Source organism: Oncorhynchus kisutch, linkage group LG23, assembly GCF_002021735.2.
Source record: "Oncorhynchus kisutch isolate 150728-3 linkage group LG23, Okis_V2, whole genome shotgun sequence".
Lineage (NCBI taxonomy): Eukaryota > Metazoa > Chordata > Actinopteri > Salmoniformes > Salmonidae > Oncorhynchus > Oncorhynchus kisutch.
In genome coordinates, this window is record NC_034196.2 from 28,631,476 (window position 1) to 28,656,193 (window position 24,718).

Below are 24,718 nucleotides of genomic sequence, written 5' to 3' on the forward strand. Positions count from 1 at the left end.
TGAGAGGGATACTATATAATGTTGTTGGGTAGTGTAACCATGAGGAGGGTCTGTAACCATGAGGAGGGGATACTATATAATGTTGTTGGGTCTGTAACCATGAGGAGGGTCTGTAACAATGAGGAGGGGATACTATATAATGTTGTGGGTCTGTAACCATGAGGAGGGGATACTATATAATGTTGTTGGGTATGTAACCATGAGGAGGGGATACTATATAATGTTGTTGGGTATGTAACCATGAGGAGGGTCTGTAACCATGAGGAGGGTCTGTAACCATGAGGAGGGATACTATATAATGTTGTTGGGTCTGTAACCATGAGGAGGGATACTATATAATGTTGTTGGGTATGTAACCATGAGGAGGGATACTATATAATGTTGTTGGGTCTGTAACCATGAGGAGGGTCTGTACCATGAGGAGGGGATACTATATAATGTTGTTGGTTCTGTAACCATGAGGAGGGATACTATATAATGTTGTTGCGTCTGTAACCATGAGGAGGGTCTGTAACCATGAGGAGGGGATATGTTGTTGGGTCGTGTAACCATGAGGAGGGGATACTATATAATGTTGTTGGGTATGTAACCATGAGGAGGGATACTATATAATGTTGTTGGGTCTGTAACCATGAGGATGGATACTATATAATGTTGTTGGGTATGTAACCATGAGGAGGGATACTATATAATGTTGTTGGGTCTGTAACCATGAGGAGGGATACTATATAATGTTGTTGGGTATGTAACCATGAGGAGGGATACTATATAATGTTGTTGGGTCTGTAACCATGAGGAGGGGATACTATATAATGTTGTTGGGTCGGTAACCATGAGGAGGGGATACTATAATGTTGTTGGGTCTGTAACCATGAGGAGGGATACTATATAATGTTGTTGGGTATGTAACCATGAGGAGGGATACTATATAATGTTGTTGGGTCTGTACCATGAGGAGGGTCTGTAACCATGAGGAGGGGATACTATATAATGTTGTTGGGTCTGTAACCATGAGGAGGGATACTATATAATGTTGTTGCTGTAACCATGAGGAGGGTCTGTAACCATGAGGAGGGGATACTATATAATGTTGTTGGGTCTGTAACCATGAGGGGGGATACTATATAATGTTGTTGGGTCTGTAACCATGAGGAGGGATACTATATAATGTTGTTGGGTCTGTAACCATGAGGAGGGTCTGTACCCATGAGGGGGGATACTATATAATGTGTTGGGTCTGTAACCATGAGGAGGGATACTATATAATGTTGTTGGGTATGTAACCATGAGGAGGGATACTATATAATGTTGTTGGGTCTGTAACCATGAGGAGGGATACTATATAATGTTGTTGGGTATGTAACCATGAGGAGGGATACTATAAAATGTTGTTGGGTCTGTAACCATGAGGAGGGATACTATATAATGTTGTTGGGTATGTAACCATGAGGAGGGGATACTATATAATGTTGTTGGGTATGTAACCATGAGGAGGGGATACTATATAATGTTGTTGGGTATGTAACCATGAGGAGGGGATACTATATATGTTGTTGGGTATGTACCATGAGGAGGGTCTGTAACCATGAGGAGGGTCTGTAACCATGAGGAGGGATACTATATAATGTTGTTGGGTCTGTAACCATGAGGAGGGATACTATATAATGTTGTTGGGTATGTAACCATGAGGAGGGATACTATATAATGTTGTTGGGTCTGTAACCATGAGGAGGGTCTGTAACCATGAGGAGGGGATACTATATAATGTTGTTGGGTATGTAACCATGAGGAGGGGATACTATATAATGTTGTTGGGTATGTAACCATGAGGAGGGTCTGTAACCATGAGGAGGGTCTGTAACCATGAGGAGGGATACTATATAATGTTGTTGGGTCTGTAACCATGAGGAGGGATACTATATAATGTTGTTGGGTATGTAACCATGAGGAGGGATACTATATAATGTTGTTGGGTCTGTAACCATGAGGAGGGTCTGTAACCATGAGGAGGGGATACTATATAATGTTGTTGGGTCTGTAACCATGAGGAGGGATACTATATAATGTTGTTGGGTCTGTAACCATGAGGAGGGTCTGTAACCATGAGGAGGGGATACTATATAATGTTGTTGGGTCTGTAACCATGAGGAGGGATACTATATAATGTTGTTGGGTCTGTAACCATGAGGAGGGATACTATATAATGTTGTTGGGTATGTAACCATGAGGAGGGATACTATATAATGTTGTTGGGTCTGTAACCATGAGGAGGGATACTATATAATGTTGTTGGGTATGTAACCATGAGGGGGGATACTATATAATGTTGTTGGGTCTGTAACCATGAGGAGGGATACTATATAATGTTGTTGGGTATGTAACCATGAGGAGGGATACTATATAATGTTGTTGGGTCTGTAACCATGAGGAGGGGATACTATATAATGTTGTTGGGTCTGTAACCATGAGGAGGGGATACTATAGAATGTTGTTGGGTCTGTAACCATGAGGAGGGATACTATATAATGTTGTTGGGTCTGTAACCATGAGGAGGGTTTGTAACCATGAGGAGGGTCTGTAACCATGAGGAGGGGATACTATATAATGTTGTTGGGTCTGTAACCATGAGGAGGGGATACTATATAATGTTGTTGGGTCTGTAACCATGAGGAGGGATACTATATAATGTTGTTGGGTCTGTAACCATGAGGAGGGTCTGTAACCATGAGGAGGGTCTGTAACCATGAGGAGGGGATACTATATAATGTTGTTGGGTCTGTAACCATGAGGAGGGGATACTATATAATGTTGTTGGGTCTGTAACCATGAGGAGGGGATACTATATAATGTTGTTGGGTCTGTAACCATGAGGAGGGGATACTATATAATGTTGTTGGGTCTGTAACCATGAGGAGGGTCTGTAACCAGGAGGAGGGATACTATATAATGTTGTTGGGTCTGTAACCATGAGGAGGGGATACTATATAATGTTGTTGGGTCTGTAACCATGAGGAGGGGATACTATATAATGTTGTTGGGTCTGTAACCATGAGGAGGGGATACTATATAATGTTGTTGGGTCTGTAACCATGAGGAGGGGATACTATATAATGTTGTTGGGTCTGTAACCATGAGGAGGAATACTATATAATGTTGTTGGGTATGTAACCATGAGGAGGGATACTATATAATGTTGTTGGGTCTGTAACCATGAGGAGGGATACTATATAATGTTGTTGGGTATGTAACCATGAGGAGGGTCTGTAACCATGAGGAGGGGATACTATATAATGTTGTTGGGTCTGTAACCATGAGGAGGGTCTGTAACAATGAGGAGGGGATACTATATAATGTTGTTGGGTCTGTAACCATGAGGAGGGGATACTATATAATGTTGTTGGGTATGTAACCATGAGGAGGGGATACTATATAATGTTGTTGGGTATGTAACCATGAGGAGGGTCTGTAACCATGAGGAGGGTCTGTAACCATGAGGAGGGATACTATATAATGTTGTTGGGTCTGTAACCATGAGGAGGGATACTATATAATGTTGTTGGGTATGTAACCATGAGGAGGGATACTATATAATGTTGTTGGGTCTGTAACCATGAGGAGGGTCTGTAACCATGAGGAGGGGATACTATATAATGTTGTTGGTTCTGTAACCATGAGGAGGGATACTATATAATGTTGTTGGGTCTGTAACCATGAGGAGGGTCTGTAACCATGAGGAGGGGATACTATATAATGTTGTTGGGTCTGTAACCATGAGGAGGGATACTATATAATGTTGTTGGGTATGTAACCATGAGGAGGGATACTATATAATGTTGTTGGGTCTGTAACCATGAGGATGGATACTATATAATGTTGTTGGGTATGTAACCATGAGGAGGGATACTATATAATGTTGTTGGGTCTGTAACCATGAGGAGGGATACTATATAATGTTGTTGGGTATGTAACCATGAGGAGGGATACTATATAATGTTGTTGGGGTCTGTAACCATGAGGAGGGGATACTATATAATGTTGTTGGGTCTGTAACCATGAGGAGGGGATACTATATAATGTTGTTGGGTCTGTAACCATGAGGAGGGATACTATATAATGTTGTTGGGTATGTAACCATGAGGAGGGATACTATATAATGTTGTTGGGTCTGTAACCATGAGGAGGGTCTGTAACCATGAGGAGGGGATACTATATAATGTTGTTGGGTCTGTAACCATGAGGAGGGATACTATATAATGTTGTTGGGTCTGTAACCATGAGGAGGGTCTGTAACCATGAGGAGGGGATACTATATAATGTTGTTGGGTCTGTAACCATGAGGGGGGATACTATATAATGTTGTTGGGTCTGTAACCATGAGGAGGGGATACTATATAATGTTGTTGGGTCTGTAACCATGAGGAGGGTCTGTACCCATGAGGGGGGATACTATATAATGTTGTTGGGTCTGTAACCATGAGGAGGGATACTATATAATGTTGTTGGGTATGTAACCATGAGGAGGGATACTATATAATGTTGTTGGGTCTGTAACCATGAGGAGGGATACTATATAATGTTGTTGGGTATGTAACCATGAGGAGGGATACTATAAAATGTTGTTGGGTCTGTAACCATGAGGAGGGATACTATATAATGTTGTTGGGTATGTAACCATGAGGAGGGATACTATATAATGTTGTTGGGTCTGTAACCATGAGGAGGGGATACTATATAATGTTGTTGGGTCTGTAACCATGAGGAGGGGATACTATATAATGTTGTTGGGTCTGTAACCATGAGGAGGGGACACTATATAAGGTTGTTGGGTCTGTAACCATGAGGAGGGTCTGTAACCATGAGGAGGGGATACTATATAATGTTGTTGGGTATGTAACCATGAGGAGGGGATACTATATAATGTTGTTGGGTATGTAACCATGAGGAGGGGATACTATATAATGTTGTTGGGTAGGTAACCATGAGGAGGGATACTATATAATGTTGTTGGGTCTGTAACCATGAGGAGGGTCTGTAACCATGAGGAGGGATACTATATCATGTTGTTGGGTCTGTAACCATGAGGGAGGGATACTATATAATGTTGTTGGGTCTGTAACCATGAGGAAGGGATACTATATAATGTTGTTGGGTCTGTAACCATGAGGAGGGGATACTATAGAATGTTGTTGGGTCTGTAACCATGAGGAGGGATACTATATAATGTTGTTGGGTCTGTAACCATGAGGAGGGTCTGTAACCATGAGGAGGGTCTGTAACCATGAGGAGGGGATACTATATAATGTTGTTGGGTCTGTAACCATGAGGAGGGGATACTATATAATGTTGTTGGGTCTGTAACCATGAGGAGGGATACTATATAATGTTGTTGGGTCTGTAACCATGAGGAGGGTCTGTAACCATGAGGAGGGTCTGTAACCATGAGGAGGGGATACTATATAATGTTGTTGGGTCTGTAACCATGAGGAGGGGATACTATATAATGTTGTTGGGTCTGTAACCATGAGGAGGGGATACTATATAATGTTGTTGGGTCTATAACCATGAGGAGGGGATACTATATAATGTTGTTGGGTCTGTAACCATGAGGAGGGTCTGTAACCATGAAGAGGGTCTGTAACCATGAGGAAGGATACTATATAATGTTGTTGGGTCTGTAACCATGAGGAGGGGATACTATATAATGTTGTTGGGTCTGTAACCATGAGGAGGGGATACTATATAATGTTGTTGGGTCTGTAACCATGAGGAGGGATACTATATAATGTTGTTGGGTCTGTAACCATGAGGAGGGATACTATATAATGTTGTTGGGTCTGTAACCATGAGGAGGGATACTATATAATGTTGTTGGGTATGTAACCATGAGGAGGGATACTATATAATGTTGTTGGGTCTATAACCATGAGGAGGGATACTATATAATGTTGTTGGGTATGTAACCATGAGGAGGGTCTGTAACCATGAGGAGGGGATACTATATAATGTTGTTGGGTATGTAACCATGAGGAGGGGATACTATATAATGTTGTTGGGTCTGTAACCATGAGGAGGGTCTGTAACCATGAGGAGGGTCTGTAACCATGAGGAGGGATACTATATAATGTTGTTGGGTCTGTAACCATGAGGAGGGATACTATATAATGTTGTTGGGTATGTAACCATGAGGAGGGATACTATATAATGTTGTTGGGTCTGTAACCATGAGGAGGGTCTGTAACCACGAGGAGGGGATACTATATAATGTTGTTGGGTCTGTAACCATGAGGAGGGATACTATATAATGTTGTTGGGTCTGTAACCATGAGGAGGGTCTGTAACCATGAGGAGGGGATACTATATAATGTTGTTGGGTCTGTAACCATGAGGAGGGATACTATATAATGTTGTTGGGTCTGTAACCATGAGGAGGGATACTATATAATGTTGTTGGGTATGTAACCATGAGGAGGGATACTATATAATGTTGTTGGGTCTGTAACCATGAGGAGGGATACTATATAATGTTGTTGGGTCTGTAACCATGAGGAGGGTCTGTAACCATGAGGAGGGTCTGTAACCATGAGGAGGGGGATACTATATAATGTTGTTGGGTCTGTAACCATGAGGAGGGTCTGTAACCATGAGGAGGGTCTGTAACCATGAGGAGGGGATACTATATAATGTTGTTGGGTCTGTAACCATGAGGAGGGGATACTATATAATGTTGTTGGGTCTGTAACCATGAGGAGGGATACTATATAATGTTGTTGGGTCTGTAACCATGAGGAGGGTCTGTAACCATGAGGAGGGTCTGTAACCATGAGGAGGGGATACTATATAATGTTGTTGGGTCTGTAACCATGAGGAGGGGATACTATATAATGTTGTTGGGTCTGTAACCATGAGGAGGGGATACTATATAATGTTGTTGGGTCTATAACCATGAGGAGGGGATACTATATAATGTTGTTGGGTCTGTAACCATGAGGAGGGTCTGTAACCATGAAGAGGGTCTGTAACCATGAGGAAGGATACTATATAATGTTGTTGGGTCTGTAACCATGAGGAGGGGATACTATATAATGTTGTTGGGTCTGTAACCATGAGGAGGGGATACTATATAATGTTGTTGGGTCTGTAACCATGAGGAGGGATACTATATAATGTTGTTGGGTCTGTAACCATGAGGAGGGATACTATATAATGTTGTTGGGTCTGTAACCATGAGGAGGGATACTATATAATGTTGTTGGGTATGTAACCATGAGGAGGGATACTATATAATGTTGTTGGGTCTATAACCATGAGGAGGGATACTATATAATGTTGTTGGGTATGTAACCATGAGGAGGGTCTGTAACCATGAGGAGGGGATACTATATAATGTTGTTGGGTATGTAACCATGAGGAGGGGATACTATATAATGTTGTTGGGTCTGTAACCATGAGGAGGGTCTGTAACCATGAGGAGGGTCTGTAACCATGAGGAGGGATACTATATAATGTTGTTGGGTCTGTAACCATGAGGAGGGATACTATATAATGTTGTTGGGTATGTAACCATGAGGAGGGATACTATATAATGTTGTTGGGTCTGTAACCATGAGGAGGGTCTGTAACCACGAGGAGGGGATACTATATAATGTTGTTGGGTCTGTAACCATGAGGAGGGATACTATATAATGTTGTTGGGTCTGTAACCATGAGGAGGGGATACTATATAATGTTGTTGGGTCTGTAACCATGAGGAGGGGATACTATATAATGTTGTTGGGTCTGTAACCATGAGGAGGGATACTATATAATGTTGTTGGGTCTGTAACCATGAGGAGGGATACTATATAATGTTGTTGGGTCTGTAACCATGAGGAGGGATACTATATAATGTTGTTGGGTATGTAACCATGAGGAGGGATACTATATAATGTTGTTGGGTCTATAACCATGAGGAGGGATACTATATAATGTTGTTGGGTATGTAACCATGAGGAGGGTCTGTAACCATGAGGAGGGGATACTATATAATGTTGTTGGGTATGTAACCATGAGGAGGGTCTGTAACCACGAGGAGGGGATACTATATAATGTTGTTGGGTCTGTAACCATGAGGAGGGGATACTATATAATGTTGTTGGGTCTGTAACCATGAGGAGGGGATACTATATAATGTTGTTGGGTCTGTAACCATGAGGAGGGATACTATATAATGTTGTTGGGTCTGTAACCATGAGGAGGGATACTATATAATGTTGTTGGGTCTGTAACCATGAGGAGGGATACTATATAATGTTGTTGGGTATGTAACCATGAGGAGGGATACTATATAATGTTGTTGGGTCTATAACCATGAGGAGGGATACTATATAATGTTGTTGGGTATGTAACCATGAGGAGGGTCTGTAACCATGAGGAGGGGATACTATATAATGTTGTTGGGTATGTAACCATGAGGAGGGGATACTATATAATGTTGTTGGGTCTGTAACCATGAGGAGGGTCTGTAACCATGAGGAGGGTCTGTAACCATGAGGAGGGATACTATATAATGTTGTTGGGTCTGTAACCATGAGGAGGGATACTATATAATGTTGTTGGGTATGTAACCATGAGGAGGGATACTATATAATGTTGTTGGGTCTGTAACCATGAGGAGGGTCTGTAACCACGAGGAGGGGATACTATATAATGTTGTTGGGTCTGTAACCATGAGGAGGGATACTATATAATGTTGTTGGGTCTGTAACCATGAGGAGGGTCTGTAACCATGAGGAGGGGATACTATATAATGTTGTTGGGTCTGTAACCATGAGGAGGGATACTATATAATGTTGTTGGGTCTGTAACCATGAGGAGGGATACTATATAATGTTGTTGGGTATGTAACCATGAGGAGGGATACTATATAATGTTGTTGGGTCTGTAACCATGAGGAGGGATACTATATAATGTTGTTGGGTCTGTAACCATGAGGAGGGTCTGTAACCATGAGGAGGGTCTGTAACCATGAGGAGGGGATACTATATAATGTTGTTGGGTCTGTAACCATGAGGAGGGTCTGTAACCATGAGGAGGGTCTGTAACCATGAGGAGGGGATACTATATAATGTTGTTGGGTCTGTAACCATGAGGAGGGGATACTATATAATGTTGTTGGGTCTGTAACCATGAGGAGGATACTATATAATGTTGTTGGGTCTGTAACCATGAGGAGGGTCTGTAACCATGAGGAGGGTCTGTAACCATGAGGAGGGGATACTATATAATGTTGTTGGGTCTGTAACCATGAGGAGGGGATACTATATAATGTTGTTGGGTCTGTAACCATGAGGAGGGGATACTATATAATGTTGTTGGGTCTATAACCATGAGGAGGGGATACTATATAATGTTGTTGGGGTCTGTAACCATGAGGAGGGTCTGTAACCATGAAGAGGGTCTGTAACCATGAGGAAGGATACTATATAATGTTGTTGGGTCTGTAACCATGAGGAGGGGATACTATATAATGTTGTTGGGTCTGTAACCATGAGGAGGGGATACTATATAATGTTGTTGGGTCTGTAACCATGAGGAGGGATACTATATAATGTTGTTGGGTCTGTAACCATGAGGAGGGATACTATATAATGTTGTTGGGTCTGTAACCATGAGGAGGGATACTATATAATGTTGTTGGGTATGTAACCATGAGGAGGGATACTATATAATGTTGTTGGGTCTATAACCATGAGGAGGGATACTATATAATGTTGTTGGGTATGTAACCATGAGGAGGGTCTGTAACCATGAGGAGGGGATACTATATAATGTTGTTGGGTATGTAACCATGAGGAGGGGATACTATATAATGTTGTTGGGTCTGTAACCATGAGGAGGGTCTGTAACCATGAGGAGGGTCTGTAACCATGAGGAGGGATACTATATAATGTTGTTGGGTCTGTAACCATGAGGAGGGATACTATATAATGTTGTTGGGTATGTAACCATGAGGAGGGATACTATATAATGTTGTTGGGTCTGTAACCATGAGGAGGGTCTGTAACCACGAGGAGGGGATACTATATAATGTTGTTGGGTCTGTAACCATGAGGAGGGATACTATATAATGTTGTTGGGTCTGTAACCATGAGGAGGGTCTGTAACCATGAGGAGGGGATACTATATAATGTTGTTGGGTCTGTAACCATGAGGAGGGATACTATATAATGTTGTTGGGTCTGTAACCATGAGGTGGGATACTATATAATGTTGTTGGGTATGTAACCATGAGGAGGGATACTATATAATGTTGTTGGGTCTGTAACCATGAGGAGGGATACTATATAATGTTGTTGGGTATGTAACCATGAGGAGGGATACTATATAATGTTGTTGGGTCTGTAACCATGAGGAGGGGATACTATATAATGTTGTTGGGTCTGTAACCATGAGGAGGGGATACTATATAATGTTGTTGGGTCTGTAACCATGAGGAGGGGACACTATATAATGTTGTTGGGTCTGTAACCATGAGGAGAGTCTGTAACCATGAGGAGGGGATACTATATAATGTTGTTGGGTATGTAACCATGAGGAGGGGATACTATATAATGTTGTTGGGTATGTAACCATGAGGAGGGGATACTATATAATGTTGTTGGGTATGTAACCATGAGGAGGGATACTATATAATGTTGTTGGGTCTGTAACCATGAGGAGGGTCTGTAACCATGAGGAGGGATACTATATAATGTTGTTGGGTCTGTAACCATGAGGGAGGGATACTATATAATGTTGTTGGGTATGTAACCATGAGGAGGGGATACTATATAATGTTGTTGGGTCTGTAACCATGAGGAGGGTCTGTAACCATGAGGAGGGGATACTATATAATGTTGTTGGGTCTGTAACCATGAGGAGGGGATACTATATAATGTTGTTGGGTCTGTAACCATGAGGAGGGGATACTATATAATGTTGTTGGGTCTATAACCATGAGGAGGGGATACTATATAATGTTGTTGGGTCTGTAACCATGAGGAGGGTCTGTAACCATGAGGAAGGATACTATATAATGTTGTTGGGTCTGTAACCATGAGGAGGGGATACTATATAATGTTGTTGGGTCTGTAACCATGAGGAGGGGATACTATATAATGTTGTTGGGTCTGTAACCATGAGGAGGGATACTATATAATGTTGTTGGGTCTGTAACCATGAGGAGGGATACTATATAATGTTGTTGGGTCTGTAACCATGAGGAGGGATACTATATAATGTTGTTGGGTATGTAACCATGAGGAGGGATACTATATAATGTTGTTGGGTCTGTAACCATGAGGAGGGATACTATATAATGTTGTTGGGTATGTAACCATGAGGAGGGTCTGTAACCATGAGGAGGGGATACTATATAATGTTGTTGGGTATGTAACCATGAGGAGGGGATACTATATAATGTTGTTGGGTCTGTAACCATGAGGAGGGTCTGTAACCATGAGGAGGGATACTATATAATGTTGTTGGGTCTGTAACCATGAGGAGGGATACTATATAATGTTGTTGGGTATGTAACCATGAGGAGGGATACTATATAATGTTGTTGGGTCTGTAACCATGAGGAGGGTCTGTAACCATGAGGAGGGATACTATATAATGTTGTTGGGTCTGTAACCATGAGGAGGGATACTATATAATGTTGTTGGGTATGTAACCATGAGGAGGGATACTATATAATGTTGTTGGGTCTGTAACCATGAGGAGGGTCTGTAACCACGAGGAGGGGATACTATATAATGTTGTTGGGTCTGTAACCATGAGGAGGGATACTATATAATGTTGTTGGGTCTGTAACCATGAGGAGGGTCTGTAACCATGAGGAGGGGATACTATATAATGTTGTTGGGTCTGTAACCATGAGGAGGGATACTATATAATGTTGTTGGGTCTGTAACCATGAGGAGGGATACTATATAATGTTGTTGGGTATGTAACCATGAGGAGGGATACTATATAATGTTGTTGGGTCTGTAACCATGAGGTGGGATACTATATAATGTTGTTGGGTATGTAACCATGAGGAGGGATACTATATAATGTTGTTGGGTCTGTAACCATGAGGAGGGATACTATATAATGTTGTTGGGTATGTAACCATGAGGAGGGATACTATATAATGTTGTTGGGTCTGTAACCATGAGGAGGGGATACTATATAATGTTGTTGGGTCTGTAACCATGAGGAGGGGATACTATATAATGTTGTTGGGTCTGTAACCATGAGGAGGGGACACTATATAATGTTGTTGGGTCTGTAACCATGAGGAGAGTCTGTAACCATGAGGAGGGGATACTATATAATGTTGTTGGGTATGTAACCATGAGGAGGGGATACTATATAATGTTGTTGGGTATGTAACCATGAGGGGGGGATACTATATAATGTTGTTGGGTATGTAACCATGAGGAGGGATACTATATAATGTTGTTGGGTCTGTAACCATGAGGAGGGTCTGTAACCATGAGGAGGGATACTATATAATGTTGTTGGGTCTGTAACCATGAGGGAGGGATACTATATAATGTTGTTGGGTATGTAACCATGAGGAGGGGATACTATATAATGTTGTTGGGTCTGTAACCATGAGGAGGGTCTGTAACCATGAGGAGGGGATACTATATAATGTTGTTGGGTCTGTAACCATGAGGAGGGGATACTATATAATGTTGTTGGGTCTGTAACCATGAGGAGGGGATACTATATAATGTTGTTGGGTATGTAACCATGAGGAGGGATACTATATAATGTTGTTGGGTCTGTAAGTGTTAGTCTCTTCCCATTCAAATATTTATTTTCAACAAGAAGTTCAGTGATCGACCCATGTAATTCCAATTGATATTGTGAGGGTTGTTTCGTTTGTGCAATGTGCTCTGTGGGTCGGTATATTGTCTTTAAAAAGTGGATCCTCCTGATTGTATTTACTTACTTTTTAGACCACATAGGCCTAATAAAATACTTCAAATAGTAGGCTAACCTCATCGCTCTCTCTCTCTCTCTCTCTCTCTCTCTCTCTCTCTCTCTCTCTCTCTCTCTCTCCCTCTCTCTCTCCCTCTCCCTCTCTCTCTCTCTGTGGTGACATAAAGAAAAGTAAAATTAAGGCCTAAAAATCTTGCTGATATTATCTGGACTAACATCTATCTGAATTTCTGGTTGTGTCTATTTTGAAAGGGCTGAACGAACAGGCCTACCTTGTCGCAGCTCGTTTGCCTGCACTTTGTTATACTTACAGCTAAGTGTTAATGATATAAGAATAAACATTATACATTTACTGAACATAAATGTAATAATGTTTGTGTATGGTTCAAAAGTCAAAACTCATTTTGGCGTTCGTTATTATTGAAGGCCAATGCGGTTCTTATCGACTCACACAAATCCAAAAGGAATCAGTAGAAACCACATTTGTTTAAGCAAGTCAACCATATCAGCTATGGTTTTAAAAAGTCAGAAAATGAGGCTGAATGAAGTTGGCTGCCAGACGAGGCTCCGCTGATAGCCAGGTGTAGCGGTGGTAAGGATTCACTCCATGAGAAGAAAGCTCTGCTGTTGGGACATCTTAATGTAGGCCCTAACAGTTTGTGGGCACCGGTTGTCACCGTTACAGTGCAATTAATGTATTGTTTAGTGTTGTGTTGTGGCTTTGCTGGCATACATCTAAAAAAAAGCATGTTGATTTTCTCCCACCAAGATTTACAAGCTAAAATCGCCACTGGAAACCAGGCAACTAAAAGCAACTTTCTAAACAATGTTTTGGTTTGTTTCTGTCAGATTTCCTCCTCTTCCTCTGAAGAGGTGAAACAAGGATCGGACCAATATACGGCCTGGTAAGTGTCCATGGTATTTAATATGAAAACTCAACATGAACACAAATAGAAAAACAACAACGTGAACTGTCAACGAAACAGTCCCGTGTGGCACAAACACTGACACAGGAAACAATCACCCACAAAACACAAAACAGGGTACCTAAATATGGTTCCCAATCAGAGACAATGACTAACACCTGCCTCTGATTGAGAACCATATCAGGCCAAACATAGAAATAGACAAACTAGACATACAACATAGAATGCCCACTCAGCTCACGTCCTGACCAACACTAAAACAAAGAAAACACAAAAGAACTATGGTCAGAACGTGACAGTTTCTAGCTTGTTAGCTAGCTAACGTTAGCTGCCTAGCCAGTTCAAATAATGACCATATCATAGATGACAACATCTTAACTTAAGATAATTATTACAGGAAGTTAAGGGCGAGTTAATGACAGAGTGTGGAATGGATGGAATAAAAGCAGGGCAATCTATCTGAGAATGTTAGAACTTGGGCACTGTCTCGTTGCTGGCTCAGTCAGGTAACCATGACCAGAACTTTTATTCTTCTGTCTGCCACAAGGAAACCGACAGTTGCAGCGACGGTCTACAGATATTCCATTTGCGTATAAATTAAATGTGGTTTTGACCAGCAACACTTGTCGCATTCTAATTGTCTACAGACATGTCGATAGACAAAGTATAAACCAGCCTTTAGAGTTACATCTAGGGCTGATACGGTGGCCGTATTACCGCCACACCAGCGGTCACGAGGCATGACTGCAGTCAAATTACAAGTGACCGTTTAACCAAGGTAACTAGGCATCTCCAAGCTCTGATACTGTTGCCGGTCATTAGTAGCCTACCAAACTTGCTAACTGCCTGGTAATCAGCACTCTATTGTCTCTCTAATCACTCTGACATCAACAAAAATGTAATTGAAAATCGAATCAAACACTTCATGAGAGCCCATGAGCTCATGTTGCGCAACATTTCTATAGGCTATGCAATTGCGAGAGAAAACAGAGTTTTGATGATCCCATCTGCTTTCTATAGGCTACTATATTTATTTCTCAACTTCCCTAATATTAAGCACATTGCTTCTCTTTACAACCTACCTGGCTGGCATGAATTTAAACCACGAGGAAAAGCATGGTCCATTCGCTATTTAAGTGCATAGATGACATGTATTCTTTCCTCCTGCCCCTGTTTCCATACAGGTGCATGTTGATTGGTCCATTCTAAATCAAAACACATTTCAAACATATTATTATTTAGTATATGTAAAGACAAGATTAAATCAAGAATAGTCTGATGGGTGATAATATTATCCTGTCACTTGTGAATGATGTATTATCACTTGATGCCCAGCTGGTGCAGTAAGGCAAGGAACAGCACATGCCTTTTTTTCCAACTTTTTCTAATCATAGTCGCACACCTCATGTAGTCTAGCCCATAGGCCTATATGTTTTAATAAGGTTTGTATCACACCTCATGTAGTCTAGCCCATAGGCCTATATGTTTTAATAAGGTTTGTATCACACCTCATGTAGTCTAGCCCATAGGCCTATATGTTTTAATAAGGTTTGTATCACACCTCATGTAGTCTAGCCCATAGGCCTATATGTTTTAATAAGGTTTGTATCACACCTCATGTAGTCTAGCCCATAGGCCTATATGTTTTAATAAGGTTTGTATCACACCTCATGTAGTCTAGCCCATAGGCCTATATGTTTTAATAAGGTTAGTATCACACCTCATTTAGTCTAGCCCATAGGCCTATATGTTTTAGTAAGGTTAGTATCACACCTCATTTAGTCTAGCCCATAGGCCTATATGTTTTAGTAAGGTTAGTATCACACCTCATTTAGTCTAGCCCATAGGCCTATATGTTTTAGTAAGGTTAGTATCACACCTCATTTAGTCTAGCCCATAGGCCTATATGTTTTAATAAGGTTTGTATCACACCTCATGTAGTCTAGCCCATAGGCCTATATGTTTAATAAGGTTTGTATCACACCTCATTTAGTCTAGCCCATAGGCCTATATGTTTTAATAAGGTTTGTATCACAACTAAAGTGGTCAAATAACTTCTTCACATTTAAGCACATTAATCCACTTTACAGGGGGTGTAGAGTCTAACTGGCATACTTAAGCAGCGTGTGAGTTTCAAGTTTGGGGAAGATCATTTTCACCATAAAAATGCACCTTTATAATAAAGCATTACATGAATAATCGCAATTGTGGTTACTTTTGAGACTGGTGTTTTCCCGCTTATTAATTGCATTTTGTAACGTTTGTGCTTATAGTCTACTGCTGTGTGTGTATTGCTGCGCTTATAATGTGAAGAAATAGCCTAATAGTTTATCAACATTTTAAGCTAAACTTTCTGATCTGTTGCATCAGCCTCATTGCTTTTGAAAGTTATTTTGTAGATATTCTAGAGGTCGGCATCAGTTACTTGTAGGCTGTGTGGAAGCCAGGAGATGCTAAATGTATTTATGTTCATTAACGCTCAATTACTGTTACACAGGCAGTTATTCGCAAAACAATCACTGGCTGACAAAATGTAATGACTGCCACAGCTCTAGTCACATCTTTATCTCAAGATGATCAATCTCTTCACAAACCTGGGGAGAGAGATCATGAGGAGCAGAGTCTGGAACAAACACAATACTATCACAGTATCAGTCAGTATGTACAGAGTACCAGTCAGTATGTACAGAGTACCAGTCAGTATGTACACAGTATCAGTCAGTATGTACACAGTATCAGTCAGTATGTACAGAGTACCAGTCAGTATGTACAGAGTACCAGTCAGTATGTACACAGTACCAGTCAGTATGTACACAGTATCAGTCAGTATGTACAGAGTACCAGTCAGTATGTACACAGTATCAGTCAGTATGTACACAGTACCAGTCAGTATGTACAGAGTACCAGTCAGTATGTACACAGTACCAGTCAGTATGTACACAGTATCAGTCAGTATGTACACAGTACCAGTCAGTATGTACAGAGTACCAGTCAGTATGTACACAGTACCAGTGTTACACCTGATCCCGCTCTTTCCCCCTGGCACTCGAGGGCGCCAGGCTCCCCAGCATTGCACACTCCTGCCACCATCATTACGCACACCTGCCTTCCCCCGTCACAAACAACAGCGATTATTGGACTCACCTGTACTCAATCACCTGTCATTACCTCCTCTATATGTGTCTGTTCCCCCACTCTGTTCCCTGCTTCAGCATTAGTTGTCGTTCTGTACCCGTGTGCTAACGCTGTTCCTGTCTTGGTCCTTGTCTGTTTAAAAATTAAATGTTGACTCCCCATACCGGCTTCTCATCTCTGTCATCGGTCCTTGCAATCAGTCAATATGTACACAGTACCAGTCAGTATGTACACAGTACCAGTCAGTATGTACACAGTACCAGTCAATATGTACACAGTACCAGTCAGTATGTACACAGTACCAGTCAGTATGTACACAGTACCAGTCAGTATGTACCAGTGGTGGAAAAAGTACTCTATTGTCATACTTGAGTAAAAGTAAAGATACCTTAATAGAAAATGACTCAAGTTAAAGTGAAAGTCAACCAGTAAAATACTACTTTAGTAAAAGTCTAAAAGTATTTGGTTTTACATTTACTTAAGTATAAAAAGTAAATGGAGTTGCTAAAATGTACTTAAGTATCAAAAGTTAAAAATATAAATCATTTCAAATTCCTTATATTAAGCAAACCAGATGGCACAATTTTCTTGTTTTTTTTTATTGACAGTTAGCCAGGGACACACTCCAACACTTAGACATAATTTACAAACTAATCATTTGTGTTTAGTGAGTCCACCAGATCAGAGGCTGTAGTGATGAGCAGGGATGTTCTCTTGATAAGTGTGTGAATTGGACCATTTTCCTGTCAAAATGTAACGAGTACTTTTGGGTGTCAGGGAAAATGTATGGAGTAAAAAGTAGATTATTTTCTTTAGGAATGTAGTGAAGTAAATGTTTCCAAAAATATAAATAGTAAAGTACAGATACCCCAAAAAACAACTTAAGTAGTACTTGAAAGTATTTTTACTTAAGTACTTTACACCACTGGTATGTACACAGTACCAGTCACTATATACACAATACCAGTCAGTATGTATACACTAGAAGTCAGTATGTACATAGTATCAGTCAGTAGAGTTTGTACATAGTCACAGCTTATTAATGTTATTGTAATCTGTCTCACCCGGTCTTTAAGTTTCCTGATCTCGTTGGGAGTAAGGCAGTCAGATTTAGAGATGAGAGGAACCACGTTGACCTTGTCCTGCAGAGCCTTCATAAACTCTATATCTACTGGACGAAGCCTGTAGAGAGATACACGCCAGGGCTTAGTGTGTGTGTGTGTGTGTGTGTGTGCGAGCGTGTGTGTGCACGTGTGTGCACGTGTGTGCGAGTGTGTGTGTTACCCGTGTCCAAAGGGGGGTATGAAGTAGAGGCAGCAGTGGACTCTGTTGTCCTGGATATTCTTCCTGTTCAGTCCACTCTCATCTCTGAAATACTGCTCAAACTGCTGGTCAATGTAATCTGTGATTGGCCTCCAACTGGAGCACACACACACACACACACACACACACACTGCTCAATGTACAGTACCAGGCATTAGTTTAGACACCTTCTCATTCAAGGATATTTCTTTATCTTTTACTATTTTCTACATTGTAGAATGTATTATTCTCCTGTAGAATAATAGTGAAGACATCAAAACTATGAAATAACACATGGAATTATGTAGTAACCAAAAATATATATTTTATATTTGAGATTCTTCAAAGTAGCCACCCTTTGCCTTGATGACAGCTTTGCACACTCTTGGCATTCTCTCAACCAGCTTAATGAGGTAGTCACCTGGAATGCATTTCCATTAACAGGTGTGCCTTGTTAAAAGTTCATTTGTGGAATATCTTCCCTTCTTAATGTGTTTGAGCCAATCAGTTCTTTTGTGATAAGGTAGGGGTGGTATACAGAAGATAACCCTATTTGGTAAAAGACCAAGTCCATATTATGGCAAGAACAGCTCAAATAAGCAAAGAGAAACAACAGTCCATTATTACTTTAAGACATGAAGGTCTATCAATTCGGAACATTTCAAGAACTTTTAACGTTTCTTCAAGTGCAGTTGCAAAAACCATCATGTGCTGTGATGAAACTGGCTCTCATGAGGACCGCCACAGGAAAGGAAGACCCAGAGTTACCTCTGCTGCAGAGGATAAGTTCATTAGAGTTACCTGCCTCAGAAATTGCAGCCCAAATAAATGCTTCACAGAGTTCAAGTAACAGACACATCACAACATCAACCATTCAGAGGAGACTGAGTGAATCAGGCCTTCATGGTCACATTGCTGCAAAGAAACCACTACTAAATGACACCGATAAGAAGAAGAGACTTGCTTGGGACAAGAAACACGAGCAATGGACATTAAACTGGTGGAAATCTGTCCTTTGGTCCAAATTTGAGATTTTTGGGTCCAACTTCCGTGTCTTTGTGAGACACCGAGTAGGTGAACGTATGATCTCCGCATGTGTGATTCCCACCGTGAAGCATGGAGGAGGAGGTGTTATGGTGTGGGGGTGCTTTGCCGGTGACACTGTCGTGATTTATTTAGAATTCAAGGCACACTTAACCAGCATGGCTACCACAGCATTCTGCAGCTATAGGTCATCTCATCTGGGTTGTGCTTAGTTGAACTATCATTTGTTTTTCAGCAGGACAATGACCCATCACACCTCCAGGCTTTGTAAGGGCTATTTGACCAAGAAGGAGAGTGATGGAGAGCTGCATCAGATGACTTGGTCTCCACAATCACCCGACCTCAACCCAATTGAGATGGTTAGGGATGAGTTGGACCGCAACGTGAAGGAAAAGCAGCCAACAAGTGCTCAGAATATGTGGGAACTCCTTCAAGACTGTTGGAAAAGCATTCCTCATGAAGCTGGTTGAGAGAGTGCCAAGAGTGTGTAAAGCTGTAATCAAGGCAAAGGGTGGCTACTTTGAAGAATCTAAAATCTAAAATCTATATATATTATTATTTTTTGGTTACTACATGATTCCATATGTGTTATTTCCTAGTTTTGATGTCTTCACTATTATTCTACAATGTAGTAAATAGTACAAATAATGAAAAATCCTTGAATAAGTAGGTGTGTCCAAACTTTTGACTGGTAATGTATGTGATCATATTGTACGTGATACGCCTCCAGCTACAACACGCACACATACATGCACACACACTCACCACTCAGTGTTGTTGACTGCGTCTCCAAACCCTGGTGTGTCTACGATGGTCAGTTTCAGTTTAACTCCTTTTTCCTCTATGTCCACCGTGTGCTTAGTGATCTCCACTGTCTGACTGATACGCTCTGGAATGAAGGAGAGATAGAAAGAGAGAGAGAGAGAGCGAGAGAGAGAGAGGAGAGAAGGAAGAGAAGGAAATAGAGAGAGAGAAAGAAAGACAGAGAGAGAGAGAGAGAGAGAGAGAGAGGGGGGGAGAAGGAAGGAAGGAAGGAAGGAAGGACGGAAGGAAGGAAGGAAGGAAGGAAGGAGGGAAGGAAGGAAGGAAGGAAGGAAGGAAGGAAGGAAGGAAGGAAGGAAGGAAGGAAGGAAGGAAGGAAGGAAGGAAGGAAGGAAGGAAGGAAGGAAGGAAGGAAGGAAGGAAGGAAGGAAGGAAGGAAGGAAGGAAGGGATAGAGAGAGAGAGAGAGAGAGAGAGAGAGAGAGAGAGAGAGAGAGAGAGAGAGAGATAGTCAATGGTAGGCTTCGAGGGGACTCCTATGGTAGGTACACCTATAGCTCATCTCTTGGCAGTAGTACTGTAGACTACTTTATCACTGACCTCAACCCAGAGTCTCTCAGAGCGTTCACAGTCAGCCCACTGACACCCCTATCAGACCACAGCAAAATCACAGTCTACTTAAACAGAGCAATACTCAATCATGAGGCATCAAAGCCAAAGGAACTGAGTAACATTAAGAAATGCTATAGATGGAAGGAATGCAGTTTGGAAACCTAACAAAAAACAATTAGGCAACAACAAATTCAATCCCTTTTAGACAATTTCCTGGGTAAAACGTTCCACTGTAATAGTGAAGGTGTAAACTTGGCAGTAGAAAAATCTTAACAGTATATTTGACCTCTCAGCTTCCCAATCAAATCTAAAAATCTCAAATAGAAAACCAAAGAAAATTAACAATAATGACAAATGGTTTGATGAAGAATGCAAAAATCTAAGAAAGAAATTGAGAAACTTGTCCAACCAAAAACATAGAGACCCGGAAAACCTGAGTCTACGCCTTCACTATGGTGAATCACTAAAACAATACAGAAATACACTACGGAAAAAGAAGGAACAGCATGTCAGAAATCAGCTCAATGTAATTGAAGAATCCATAGACTCTAACCACTTCTGGGAAAATTGGAAAACACTAAAGAAACAACAACACGAAGAATTATCTATCCAAAATGGAGATGTATGGGTAAACCACTTCTCCAATCTTTTTGGCTCTATAACAAAGAATAAAGAGCAAAAACATATACATGATCAAATACAGATCTTAGAATCAACTATTAAAGACTACCAGAACCCACTGGATTCTCCAATTACATTGAATGAGTTACAGGACAAAATAAAAACCCTCCAACCCAAAAAGGCCTGTGGTGTTGATGGTATCCTCAATGAAATGATCAAATATACAGACAACAAATTCCAATTGGCTATACTAAAACTCTTTAACATCATACTTAGCTCTGGCATCTTCCCCAATATTTGGAACCAAGGACTGATCACCCCAATCCACAAAAGTGGAGACAAATTTGACCCCAATAACTACCGTGGAATATGCGTCAACAGTAACCTTGGGAAAATCCTCTGCACTATCATTAACAGCAGACTCGTACATTTCCTCAATGAAAATAATGTACTGAGCAAATGTCAAATTGGCTTTTTACCAAATTACCGTACAACAGACCATGTATTCACCCTGCACACCCTAATTGACAACCAAACAAACCAAAACAAAGGCAAAGTCTTCTCATGCTTTGTTGATTTCAAAAAAGCCTTTGAGTCAATTTGGCATGAGGGTCTGCTATACAAACTGATGGAAAGTGGTGTTGGGGGTAAAACATACGACATTATAAAATCCATGTACACAAACAACAAGTGTGAGGTTAAAATTGGCAAAAAACACACACATTTCTTCACACAGGGTCGTGGGGTGAGACAGGGATGCAGCTTAAGCCCCACCCTCTTCAACATATATATCAACGAATTGGCGCGGGCACTAGAAAAGTCTGCAGCACCCGGCCTCACCCTACTAGAATCCGAAGTCAAATGTCTGCTGTTTGCTGATGATCTGGTGCTTCTGTCACCAACCAAGGAGGGCCTACATCAGCAATTAGATCTTATGCACAGATTCTGTCAGACCTGGGCCCTGACAGTAAATCTCAGTAAGACCAAAATAATGGTGTTCCAAAAAAGGTCCAGTCACCAGGACCACAAATACAAATTCCATCTAGACACTGTTGCCCTAGAGCACACAAAAAACTATACATACCTTGGCCTAAACATCAGCGCCACAGGTAACTTCCACAAAGCTGTGAACGATCTGAGAGACAAGGCAAGAAGGGCATTCTATGCCATCAAAAGGAACATAAATTTCAACATACCAATTAGGATTTGGCTAAAAATACTTGAATCAGTCATAGAGCCCATTGCCCTTTATGGTTGTGAGGTCTGGGGTCCGCTCACCAACCAAGACTTCACAAAATGGGACAAACACCAAATTGAGACTCTGCACGCAGAATTCTGCATAAATATCCTCTGTGTACAACGTAGAACACCAAATAATGCTGGCAGAGCAGAATTAGGCCGATACCCACTAATGATCAAAATCCAGAAAAGAGCCTATAACCACCTAAAAGGAAGCGATTCCCAAACCTTCCACAACAAAGCCATCACCTACAGCGAGATGAACCTGGAGAAGAGTCCCCTAAGCAAGCTGGTCCTGGGGCTCTGTTCACAAACACAAACACACTCTACAGAGCCCTAGGACAGCAGCACAATTAGACCCAACCAAATCATGAGAAAACAAAAAGATAATTACTTGACACATTGGAAAGAATTAACAAAAAAACAGAGCAAAAAAGAATGCTATTTGGCCCTACACAGAGAGTACACAGCGGCAGAATACCTGACCACTGTGACTGACCCAAAATTAAGGAAAGCTTTGACTATGTACAGACTCAGTGAGCATAGCCTTGCTATTGAGAAAGGCCGCCGTAGGCAGACATGGCTCTCAAGAGAAGACAGGCTATGTGCTCACTGCCCACAAGATTAGGTGGAAACTGAGCTGCACGTCCTAACCTCCTGCCCAATGTATGACCATATTAGAGAGACATATTTCCCTCAGATTACACAGATCCACAAAGAATTCAAAAACTCCCATATCTACTGGGTGAAATTCCACAGTGTGCCATCACAGCAGCAAGATTTGTGACCTGTTGCCTCGAGAAAAGGGCAACCAGTGAAGAACACACACCATTGTAAATACAACCCATATTTATGCTTATTTATTTTATCTTGTGTCCTTTACCATTTGTATATTGTTAAAACACTGTATATATATATAATATGACATTTGTAATGTCTTTATTGTTTTGAAACTTCTGTATGTGTAATGTTTACTGTTAATTTTTATTGTTTATTTCACTTCATATATTCACTTTATATATTATCTACCTCAATTGCTTTGGCAATGTTAATACATGTTTCCCATGCCAATAAAGCCCTTGAATTGAATTGAAATTGAATTGAAATTGAGATACAGAGACAGAGATCCAAGACAACATCCACTATGTGTTATATACTGTGTGATACACTCTGAGAGGAACAGCAACAACTGAACTCACCCTCGGCACTGAGGAGTTTCCTGTCCTTGTGCAGGTCTGTGAGGAAAAGGCTGTTGACCAGAGTAGATTTACCCAGACCAGACTCTCCTACAACACATACACACACCCACATACCCAACACATACATCAGTCAGCATCAGTCAAAAGCATCAATCAACACACTGTGGGAGTGTGATTATGCATCTCTTGCCTGCCACCATGAGGGTGAAGTCAAACCCCTTCTTGACTGACTTCCTGTGGACCTGGTTGGGGAGGGTGGCAAACCCCACATACTCCTTCTCCTGGAGGAAACACACACACACATATATAAACACATGTGCATTAGAAGCAGGTCAATCTTGAAACACCCACCCACCACACACACACACCAGGCCTGTGAAGGGCTGCAACAGTGCAGTACAGGTCCTGAGGGCATGCTCTCTCTCTCTCTCTCTCTCTCTCTCCCTCTGCCTCCCATCACAGCTTTCCTTCAATAAAACATGAGAGGAATTCTGGGAATGCCCTATTAACACTGAAATCCTGCTGGAGGACAGAGTTGGGAGAGGAGGAGAGGACAGGAGAGGGGGAGGGGAGAAGGGTAGGAGAGGAGGTAGGGAGGAGAAGAGGAGAGGAGGTGGGGAGGAGAGGATGAGAGGATGAGGGTGACAGGGGTGAGGGGCAGTGATGGAGGGATGAAGAAGGGAGGAATGAGGAGAGCTGAAAGAGTGATTCCTGTTGTCAGGACTGTAGGAGATATAGCCTGATACAGCCCAGCCAGCAGTTTCATTAGCTCATCTACTATGGAATCTTCCAGAACAAATACTGGATGTCCTAAGGTGATGCTGCTCTGCACATCCTGCTCTTGCTGTGTGTGTGTGTGTGTGTGTGTGTGTGTGTGTGTGTGTGTGTGTGTGTGTGTGTGTGTGTGTGTGTGTGTGTGTGTGTG

General features: G+C 41.4%; 1 protein-coding gene across 1 annotated transcript in view; it reads right to left on the reverse strand.

The window, feature by feature from the left end:
- Positions 1-24,718, reverse strand: part of septin5b (septin 5b) — a 60,374-nt gene that overhangs the window by 32,682 nt on the left and 2,974 nt on the right. Inside the window, 5 exon segments of the mRNA XM_031802543.1 lie at positions 18,080-18,197; positions 18,300-18,434; positions 20,127-20,250; positions 23,794-23,880; positions 23,984-24,074. Coding sequence (XP_031658403.1) covers positions 18,080-18,197; positions 18,300-18,434; positions 20,127-20,250; positions 23,794-23,880; positions 23,984-24,074 — 555 coding nt within the window.